This window comes from Tachysurus fulvidraco, chromosome 7 (genome assembly GCF_022655615.1).
Source record: "Tachysurus fulvidraco isolate hzauxx_2018 chromosome 7, HZAU_PFXX_2.0, whole genome shotgun sequence".
NCBI classification, from domain to species: Eukaryota; Metazoa; Chordata; class Actinopteri; order Siluriformes; family Bagridae; genus Tachysurus; species Tachysurus fulvidraco.
Window position 1 is genome coordinate 29,546,552 of NC_062524.1, and position 11,413 is coordinate 29,557,964.

The 11,413-nt window shown below is 36.6% G+C and overlaps 1 protein-coding gene across 1 annotated transcript; it reads left to right on the forward strand.

Annotated features, from left to right (window-relative positions):
• The first annotated feature begins 443 nt into the window (after positions 1–443).
• Positions 444–11,081, forward strand: LOC113643891 (putative C-type lectin domain family 20 member A). The gene is made up of 6 exons (XM_027148347.2): positions 444–562; positions 1,106–1,146; positions 8,131–8,523; positions 8,769–9,110; positions 9,414–9,502; positions 10,812–11,081. The coding sequence occupies exons 1-6, from the start codon at positions 444–446 to the stop codon at positions 10,944–10,946; spliced, it is 1,119 nt and encodes a 372-aa protein (XP_027004148.2). The 3' UTR covers positions 10,947–11,081.
• The last annotated feature ends 332 nt before the right edge of the window (positions 11,082–11,413 follow it).

The window sequence follows — 11,413 nt, forward strand, 5'->3', positions numbered from 1 at the left end:
AGGATAAGGTAATAACAGAGAACAATGGGCTGATTCAAAGGATTAAATCTACGAATTCCCCCTACACATTTGATTTAGATTTTATTGAAAAAAATGTATACTAGCAAAAATAATTCAAGTTTAAACAGGAATTGCAAATTATCCATTGTTACAAAAAATGAATACAATCTTATATAGATTGGCTCTGTGCAGTTTGGAAAACACCCAAAACTCAGTTTGGGCAGGCCAACAATTTTTGTTGTTGTTTTCAGTGGCTGTTGTTTTCTATTGAAAACATAAAAAACAATTTATCACTTTTTATTGTTTTATTGACCTCATTTAAAACTTGCTCTAACTGCTATACTGCAGCTTGTTTGTGACTTTTTTGGGAGTGTCACAAAGTTCAACTTATTCAAATAAACTTCCAAATTGAAATTTGACTCTGCCACTTCATATAAATTCTCATGTGGCTCTTAAATTTCCCCAAAAAAGAAAACTCTCAGAAACAGGAGCCAAAGGAAATTCAAACCAGTTTAATGCATTGTTTTTTCAAGGATTATCAGATTTCGAGGTCCATTATAAGGTAAGATTTCATGCTGGATATCTTTTTTTAGATAAAGTCGATTGGTTATAACCTAATGTTCCTCTCACATTTAAAAAAACATTTTTATATTTTGCACTCTATGTGGAAGTACGAGTATATAAAGGTTAAGATCTTTCATCAACAGTTTTGAATGTTATTCTGTTTACCTTGAAACAATGACAAAAAAAAATTATTCATTAATACACATTGTATTATTCATGTTTATGGATACCTGTCCGTAAACAACTTAAAAAAATCTGTTTTGATTTAATTCAATTGCATTTGCAATATAAGTTTATTAAATTTATATATAAATTTATAATTGGCCTGTGGATTTTATGTGAAACCTTTGGCTATGAGTTTCATTTTATTGGGTAGATCACTTTGGGTAGATGTTTATTGGCATGATTTGATCTGACACTGAGCTGCTCAACAGTAAGTTTTGGACTATTAGATTAGTTTATTTAATTTATGTTAGTTTGTCTGATTGCATATATTCATTTAATGTGTGTTTCTATTTCCTCTTTTCTTTTGAATCTACAGAAACATCATGAAGCAGAAGTATTTGCTGATGTTTTTCACTTGTGAGTGTCAGTTTTCTTGAAAGTGTCATATCATTCTACATCAGGTTCTCCTGGCATGACTTTGTACGTAACTTAAAGCAACTTTGATGCCAGGTTAGAGTATATTTAGTTATATTGCACATGTTTAATAATAGCATGGGTTTCAATTAAATATTAAGTTTATTAATTAAATATCCAAGATACATTCATATTGATTATATAAGCTTGCTCAAGACAGTCTCAAACACTAAACAGCAGAGTCAGCCATCAGTGATGTCATCTACTTCTTATTGATTGACTAGAGAATGGGTTGCAAGCCAGTGAATTCTTTGCCAGTCCCAAGCCCAGATAAATAGAGAGGGTTGCGTCAGGAAAGGTATCCGGCATAAATGTACAAAATTTAAGTTGTTACACACCCCATACCAAGTTCAAGTTTATTTATATAGCACATTTACAAACAGCCACATGGCTGACCAAAGTGTTTCACAGTGCGTTTGACATTTCAGATGCACTTAAAAAAATACACAATAAGATAGTTCAAGAAACTAAAATAAGAATTATTAAAAAAAAAAATAACCAGTTTAAAAGAAAGTAATATAGATACAGTATAAACCATAAGATATAACAGACATATAACAGATAACACAGAAAAGGCACGCTCTCCTCTACACTTGTGCCGTACATGAGGGACAACCAACATATAGCCTGGTCAGATGAACAAAGACTTGATGAATGAATACCCAAAGGCCCAAAGACCATGGACATCCAATAAATGTCTTCAGCCTTGTCCTTTACGTGTGTAAGAGTGTTTCACTCTTAGAGGATGCTGAGGATAGAGTTAGGTGAAATACTGATGATTCTCTGTGGTGACCTCTAACGGGAAATGACGAAAGTAGAATAAGAAGAAAAGGGCTACAAGTTGAGAACCAGTGGAACAATGGAGAGTTTTATCCTGCCCTTAATCTGCATAAAACTCTACAGTAATCCCTCACCACATCGCGGTTCAAGTTACGCGGTTCAAGTTTCGCGGCCTTAGGGCATCACTGATTTTTCAAAAATATTCATTGAAAAATAAAAATAAAAACGGTTTCCCAGGATGCCAGACAAAGAGAGAAACTCTCTCAGAGGCTTTGTACATACCCACGGGCACTCAGACAAGGCACATGATTGGTTCCCGGCACAAGATCAGAGCTGATTGGCTGCACATCATCGCATCCTCTCCCAGCTTCTTCCCTTGTTGTGTCTCGCCACTCTCGTTCACGTTGTCAACTGTGTCTCATGTATTGTGTTCAAAATTAACTTAATTTCGTTCTTTCTTAATTTCGTTAAGCCCTTACGATGCCTCCTAAGCGCCGTGCCCCTGTGAAAGATTCCTCTAGTGAGCCGTACAGGAAGTGGAAGATGATGACCATCAGTGAAAAGGTCAAACTTAGGGCCAATTATACTTCACGGATTTTCACCTATCGCGAGGGTTCCGGTCCCCATTAACTGCGATAAACGAGGGATCACTGTATTTGTAATTTTTTGGAATCACAAGCAAGCAACTAAACCAGCTACATGTAAATGTTTTTGTTTTCCACAGCATTCATTCACTCAAAACAATGCTGATTATAATAAAATTGCTTGCATGAGGAGTAATGCCATTCTTTTGTCTTGGATTATGGTCCTGTGGCAGTGTTGGCTTTGTAGATGAGTGTTGTCTGATCCTTCCAGCAGTTGTTAACTTGATGACATGCAGAATAACGTAGGTCCTCTGGAGCACTAAAAGACACACAAAGAAGAAAGGGAAAAGTATCTTGCCATAGAACTCAGATTTAAACATTTATTACCTTTGACCATTATTATTGACCCTTTTTATTTTTTCAGGACTCTACAGTGTTTCAGTGATGGTGTAATCTTCATCCGCAGGCAACAAGCTGAAGCTTAAAAACTTTAGTCCCGCCATATCTGGACTTTGATAAACACTACTGTCACCTATCCTTAATCTATAGATAGATTAGCTAATTTGCAGTGGCTTACATGAATCCACTTGTGCTTTCCATATTCATTAACTGCTGCATTAGTGAACAAAGGGACTTGAAATGGACCTTCCCACCTGAAGTTTTGATAAGTTTTCTGCTATGATCCTGTTTGTCTTCTCTGTTTGTCCTGAAGCTTGTGGTCTGTAAGAGCACTTTAACGACCATTGGATATTTAACATTCTACATACCTCTTTACATACTGCTGCTGTAAAGTGTGTTCTTTTGTCTGAGTCTATGCGTTCTGGTAGACCCCACCGTTGAATTATGTCTCTTGCCAGTATTTTGGCGGTGTCTGTTGCAGTGCCTTTTTTTGTTGAGAATGCTACCTCTCATCTTGAAGATTTGTCTTATGACAAGCATGTCCTCCTACTAATGCTGCTTTCTCCCACACGTGGGCAATGATAATGTATGTAGAAGATGTCTGAACGGACCAGGTGGGGCTGGTGTTCCAACTCCAACGACTCCAAACCCAGAATCTAGAGTCTGTGTATATGTTTGCTGATTTATCTTGGGCTAATTTGCATGCTTTGATCAGAGCCTTAAGTTCTGCTTGTTGGGCTGACGCACCTTTCAACAAAATTTCTGTGTCTGATGCCACAGCCCATCCAGCTGTTTTTCTCCCAACTCACAGGTTAAAGATACATCTGTGAAAAGGACCAGGTCAGGAACATGCAGTGGTATCTTTTTCCTGAGTGGTGAAGGTCTTTTCACTGTCTTATTTATTCGCTGCAGGGGTCATAATGGCTTTCAAACGACAGTTGAAGGCCTACTTATTCAGGAAACACTTCAACTAGCAATTCTTTACCTATTTTTTTGCAGTAAAAAAAAAAACCCTTTGAAACTTTTTTATTGTAACTTTTAAACTCATGGTATCTTAAGTATGTAACCTAGTGAACCAGCATTAATGTATCCAATGATAAAGAATAAAGCACTTATGTACATCGCTCTGGATAAGGATGTCTGCTAAATGCTGTAAATGTAAATAATGATATCTCCCCACTTCTCCATTTGTGGTGATGTGCTCCGCTAACAGGTGAAAAGGGGTTACTGCTTTCAATGATGAAAGGGGTTACTGCTTTCAACTGCGGCTCAACTGCATAGAGAATTTTTTGTTTTTGGTTGAGCATCTGGAAACTTTTATCCATATTATCATTACCTGCATTTTGATCTCTCAGCCCCTTTTTGCACTCCCGAAACCAGTGTCCCTCTTTGTTGCAATATTTGCATCTTCCTCGTCATTTTGTGGGACCTGTGCAGAACTGCTGATCATTCTTTCTGTACCTTGAGGATCCAGATTGCAGAGCTCTGATTTTGACATCCTGTCTCCCTTCAATCTTTACAGACTATTCAACAATCAGATTAAAGGCTGTTCCAATGCTGTCTCGGTCATCACATCTGATGGCTGGAAATCTTTAGGCATAGTAATATTCTTGTCGAGATCGTTCCTTATAATCCACAACACTGTCTTCTGCATGCAAGAAGTTATTTTACTCCAGTTAAACTCTGCATGTTTCAGTTGAAACAAAAAGGTCTTCACAGATTCCCATCCTACCTCAATGTTCTCTTGGGACTCACCACCTGTGATTTCAACATATCCAGTTAGCCTTTTTGGTCCTTACTTTGACATCATTGCTCCATCTAGTGGATGTAAGGTGTAAATTTTTTGCAGGAGCCGAAGCATTTGCAAAACTTTTTGTGGTTGTTTGTATGCATCTCGTAGCTCTTTCGATCACTTGGCAATTTGTTATGTGGTATCTGGTTGGTATATTCTGCAAGGGACATATTTCTAGACCATTGTTTTACAATGCAAGTTTGTCTCTCACCATTCTCTTCATACTCCTCCTCATTGTCCATCTCAATTTCAGTTTGTCTATTTTTTCAATGACAGGGGCAAGCCGGGCATTTGAATTGTCCTTTGTAACATGAATGAATGATTCTTGCTCAATGTCATCATGCCTCCCTGTAGAATAATAGTCACTTTCTCCCATCAGGTAATGGTAATCAGCTGATGTTTTTTTTCTGAGCTCTTTGAGTGGATAGAGTGACCCCGGTTTATTCTTGCTGCTAGGTGTTATAGGCTGGGCATGTGTTTCAGAAAAGATGTTCATTCCCTGTTGTTTAGAAAGCAAAGTCATCAATTCAATTCAAGCGCTATTTGTATAGCGCTTTTTACAATAGACTTTGTCTCAAAGCAGCTTTAGCAGCTTTTTTAGAACATAAACATAGAGCAGAAGGTAAACATAATTAACGATAAAGGAAATAACAAATAATAAAAGTAAAAGAATTGACAGAATAAAATTCTAGATTATTATTAGATATATATAGTTCACAATGTGTATGTATTTATTCCCTTTTATTTATTCCCTTATAGGGTACAAAGAGAGAAGCAGTGGAAAGGGATTAACATATCTGCTGTTCATAAAAATGTGCTGGTCTGATGTACTGGTGCATGATATTATAGGATGTATTATGTGTACGCCTGACTAAAGAGATGAGTTTTTAATCTACGTTTAAACTGGGAAAGTGTGTCTGAGCCCCGAACACTATCAATAAGACTATTCCAAAGTTTGGGAGCTAGATAAGAAAACGGTCTACCACCATTAGTAGACATAGATATTCTGGGAACTACCAAAAGTCCTGAGTTTTGTGATCTCAGAGAGCGTGAAGGATTGTAACGTGTTAGAAGACTAGTTAGATACATGGGAGCTAAACCATTAAGAGCCTTGTACGTAAGTAGCAGCAGTTTGTAATCAGTTCTAAACTTAACAGGTAGCCAGTGTAGAGATGATAAAATTGGGGTTATATGGTCATACTTTCTTGTCCTAGTGTCCTTCTTGTCCTACTGGCAGCTGCATTTTGGACTAACTGTAACCTATTTATTAAAGATGCAGAACAACCATCTAGTAATGCATTACAATAGTCCAGTCTAGAGGTCATGAAGGCATGAACTAGCTTCTCAGCTTCAGATACAGACAGGATGTTTCTCAGCTTGGCAATATTTCTAAGGTGTAAGAAGTCTGTTTTGGTAGTATGAGCGATATGATTTTTAAAAGACAAGTTGCTGTCTAGTCAACCTGTTGTTCTCACCCAGCAGTCTCTCTTTATCCTTTTTTTCATGTTGAAGTTGTTCAGCAAAAGCATGAAACTTTGCTTTTTCTGCATTAATCTCACATTGTAGTTTGTACGTCTTGCAATTGTGCAGGTGTTGTCTAATTTGTTTGCCCACAATCACAGACCATCCATCTGTCCTAAGGTTTGCCTGCATCTTCTCATAAGCCTTTTGATGTCCCATGTTCCACTCTCTGACTTCTTAATACTGTACTTCTGGCAGATGTCATAGCACTTTCTTATTTCCAGCCTTTTGTCCAGGGATTCATTCTGGTTTTCCATCATCTGGTCAATTGTTACATTATGAGGCTCAGTTCCATGTCTCTCTGTTGTTGGTTTCAGTGCACTCACCCATGCCAGCACAGTAGATGTGCTTTCAAGTTAAAGAAACAGAAAAGGTTTTTAACGTGCCATTTCAAATGCAAGAAAGGCAAGAAATTCTTTATGGAATCCTCGCTCAGAAAGTTTGATTTGCTTTAGATATAGACTTTAAAATGTTTCCATATCTTTCAATGGAAGACAAATTAACTTACAGTTCCCTAATTTTGGCTATAGGCCAACATTTTTCTAACCTTAACCTTTATTTTTTAACCAAACAGTGGCTACTGATTAAGCACCTTGTCAAAAATCCTAAATTATTGCAGCAATTTCAGTACCAAACTATTTCAACAGCTTCTACAGTCTCAAGTTGAACGGACCAAATTGTTTCTTTAACAATTCCTACTGACACCAGGAGAAAGGAACAAGCTTAATTAACAGTGTTTCACTTTGAATGTTGGTCTACTTCTTTAGAAAATCAGGGTTCTTTGAGAGAACTTATAAATTGTACTCACCAAATGAGAATCTTTGTGAAAAAGTCCAAATGATTAAAATAATTCTGAACACAGATTCAGTTTGTTGATCTTTAGTTAAGGTTGTTGAATCTCCCATATTCTTTTGTTCAATTCTTCTTGTTCCAGGGGTTTTGAGTTCTCTTCTTATCTGTCTCTCGTGGCTGGCTCACCAAATTGTTAGATTTTCCTTGAAATTGGTCATTGGGTGGTGTCACGGTTAGGCACAGTGAGACAAAGGCGAGTGAGGATCCGAATGCAGTTTAAAGTTTTAATACAAAACACAAATGAACAGGCAGGCAACACAAGGCAGAACACAGAACAAAACAGGAAACGGGAACATGGACATGAGCACACCACATACCAACAACGTCTAACACCAGGGAGGTGAACAAACAGAGTAGATGTAGTAAACAGGAACCAATCACAAAGCGGAGACAATCAGAGACAAGGACAAAACACCTGGGGAAGAGATTGAGTGCAATTAGTGTCCATGGTAACAAAAGAGTGGGCGGGGCCAACAATTAACAGCAGGGCAATACAGCAGACAGAAACAGGGCAAAAACACAGACAGACATATTACAGGTGGCTCGATAATGTACAGTACTAGAATGCTTCTAATACGTAAAAGAAAAGTAAACTGGACATCAGACGTTGATTACACATGAATTTCAGGCATTGATTATGCATACTAGACACAAAATCCTAGACACAAAATCCTTCACTGTGTACATATACATACAAATATGATAAATATATACTTTCTTCCCAAGTTGGGGATACATTTTATTTTAAGTTGTAAACTATGATTTTTATTTTGGATTTATACATGGTATTCAGTTCAGAAATACATAACTGAAATAGTGAAAATATTCAGTTTTGTGTCTTTTTAATTCTATCCGGATGATTGTATTATTATTTTAATTTGATCAACGTCACAGACAACACGATTGGTGTGTAATCTTTAATCTTATATTTACCAATAAAAATGTACTATTATGTAAATATATTACTATACTATAACGGCTATAAAATGTTGCCCACAGGTTTAGTCCCTGTTGCTTTCTCAATCCTGCGAGACATCTCTCACAATTATGAACTGATCATGACACCACAGTCATGGCCAAATGCACAGAATTACTGCAGGACGATGTACACTGACCTGGCAACAGTCATTAGTGACACTGATTGGCTAAGATTGAAGAAAGAAGCAGCAAGTAAAGGTCTGACATCGTCTGCCTGGATTGGAGTGTATGATGATATCACTAGCTGGCGCTGGTCCCTAAACGACGTCCGACTGAAGGATCTTACCTACACCAACTGGTACTCTGGGCAGCCTAATAATGCTTTGTCACTAGAAGCATGTGTTATGCTGTCTTCATCTGCAAAATGGTTTGATACATCATGCTTATTTCTTAGAGTCTTTATATGCTACAATGGTGAGTCAATAACATGAATTTATCTTCCTTGGTTTTGATCTGACTGCTGTTTTTTAAAATAATTCAGAAGCCTACCATTTTAAGTGTACTACTTTGAAATAATAATAAAAAAAAAGAAATATGACTATAATTGAACTGCAAACACTAATACATAAAATATTAGGATCATATTTTTGGAAGCAGATGTAAACAGTGTTGTTTTTTAATTTATATTATATTGATTTAAAATTCTTTCTATTTCACAGCTAATTTTACTGGTGCTAGCAAGTTCATTGGCATCAACACGTTAGTGACCTGGTATGAAGCTCGGGCTTACTGTCGAACATATCACACAGACCTGGCCAGCTCTCTTAACAGCTCAGATCAAAACATGTTAGCACAGATTAAGGCTGTCCAGGGAGACTCCTGGATTGGCCTGTACAGAGATACTTGGAAGTGGTCGGACGGCACCAACAATTTAACCTTCGCTTGGGCTCCTGGAAAACCAAATAATGCTGCAAAAATTATGGGGTGCTGTGGGTCAGTAACTAACGGACTGTTAAGTGATGAACCTTGCACAAACCTCCACTATTTCTTCTGTCACACCAGTGAGTGAGAGACTTTTGTTTCATAGATGAAATTAATTTTAAATTAGGACAATTTATTTTATTGTGGTTTAAATGTCCAAATTAATTGGTAATTTTACTATACTTAAACAAGTAAGTTCCTAGCAGATAAGTCTTTTCTGTGCAAATTTAACATTAAGGTGGACATTTACTGACTCACACAAGTTACAGTATATATACATATATGTGTGTGTATATATAAATACATATATACATATACATACACACGCACAGACACACACACACACACACACGTATGTATATAAATAGTGTGTTTTTCCACAGTTCCACCAGTGAGGAGTTACATAAAACTGCAGGTGAAGTCTGATGGCAGTTTGGAGGATTCTGCTGTGCAGTCATACATTTTAGAACTGGTGGGTTACAGAAGTCTCTTAAATTGTGTTAAGATCCCTGATGCATTTCTCCCATGTCATCCCTCGTTCTTCTGTTTTGCCTGTAATGCAGTAGATGAGAATGCATTTTTCAAATTCATAAGTGGAATTGTAATGAAAGACAGAAGCTTACAATACATAGCAAAACATAGTAAATAACTTGTAGCAGAGTTGGCAACAGACAAACTGTCCAATCAGACAAACAACACAAAATCCTGAACCAACAGGTGAGAACACAAAGGAAAAAGTCACAATGGTCAATAAAGTGAAGAATGTTTTAAATGGTGGGCAAATTCAATGATCATTTTCAAACACATGGTTTACATATACAGTAAGACAGGAGGCAGGAGAGACAGGAGGTGATGGTATTCAGTACTCCCTCTGGTGGTTGGTAGGATGCATGTCCAGTGCAGATATACATTTTATTAAGTTCTATATCACAGTCTTCCAACAGGAAAAATTCAGCATCAAATTCAATCATTCTATTATTTTCTATCTACTCTATAAGACTCAATAACAGCTCAATTTATAATCCAGATAAACCTGGGCTAAACCATTTTATTGTGGTCGTCAGACTCTATTCTGGTCACACAAGCTTGAAGGTGTCAGCACAGAAAAGGTCTCTGGACCATACATTATACCTGAAAGAGTCTTCTGAGCTGCTAAACTGACTAAGTAAAGCATAGCAGTGGCTTTACTTCATAAGTACTCAAGATGACCCACGAGAACATCTGCACATGTTTTTTTTTCCCACTGTGCTATAAAGAAAGTCCTGACCTAATGGATCTCAGCATGGTATGGCAACTGTTCTGAAGGTGGCAGTCTCAACTCAACACAACTCAAATGATGAAAAGCTGGAAGATATCAACAGTTCCGGTTGTCTCTGAAAAGCCTCCAATATAATTAAGCACCCCACACACCTGTCACTATCTGTTTACTATGTGGCGATATTGGACATGCTACTGCAGGGCACTACCCCAAAGTTATCACCAAACTCGGCTCCTGGTGCCTAATGCATTTAGAACTTAAACTCTACCTAACCCCCAGACTCTGTCCTCTGTACAACATATGTAATCAATGTTCAGTTCAAAACGTGCAATACACTTTACAGTGTTAATGTTTATGTTAATACATAATACCTTTACATTAATAAGCGTTTTTAATAGATGAAATGCTGCTAGTCCACATTAATCACAATAAGTTCCTTTAAAGTTAAAAATACAAGGCTTATTGTAGCAAAAGAAAATGTGTTTAATGATATTGAGTTAATAACTCTGACACTGTTCTTTAGATGAAGCAAAGACTTGAACAAAAGGGCATGTTGGAGAACACCACAGTGACCTGGAGGTTGCAGCCAGATGGAAACATCTTTTACAAGAAAAAACAACCACTTGTTGCATCTGAATGCTCAGTGCTTGGTGTTTAAAAGAACTGTTATTCTAAATCTTCTAATCCTAAATATATCTTATATTTATATATATATGAATTTTTTACTATATTAATTCTTTTTCTCCTTATGTTTAACTTCTGTTCAATGTTTATGTTCTGTAAAGCTGCTTTGAGACGAAGCCCATTGTAAAAAGCGCTATACAAATAAACTTGAATTGAAAACTTGAATTGAATTAAATCAGCTGCAATCAAAGTACAGTCTTAATGAAATATTTTTTAATGGCATGCCTATAATATATAAAACATATTTAAACTTTTGCATTAATTTATAACTGTAAGTCTGAATAACCATATTATTGTGCTGTAATTTTTCAGGAGCCTATAGATTAGTTTTATTTAGATTGCAATTTAAACTAAACAAACCAATAAATACTCTGAAGTCGATTTATACACTGTTCAATTATCAAAAACTTTTACATTTTGTCAGCTTAAAGATAATATTTA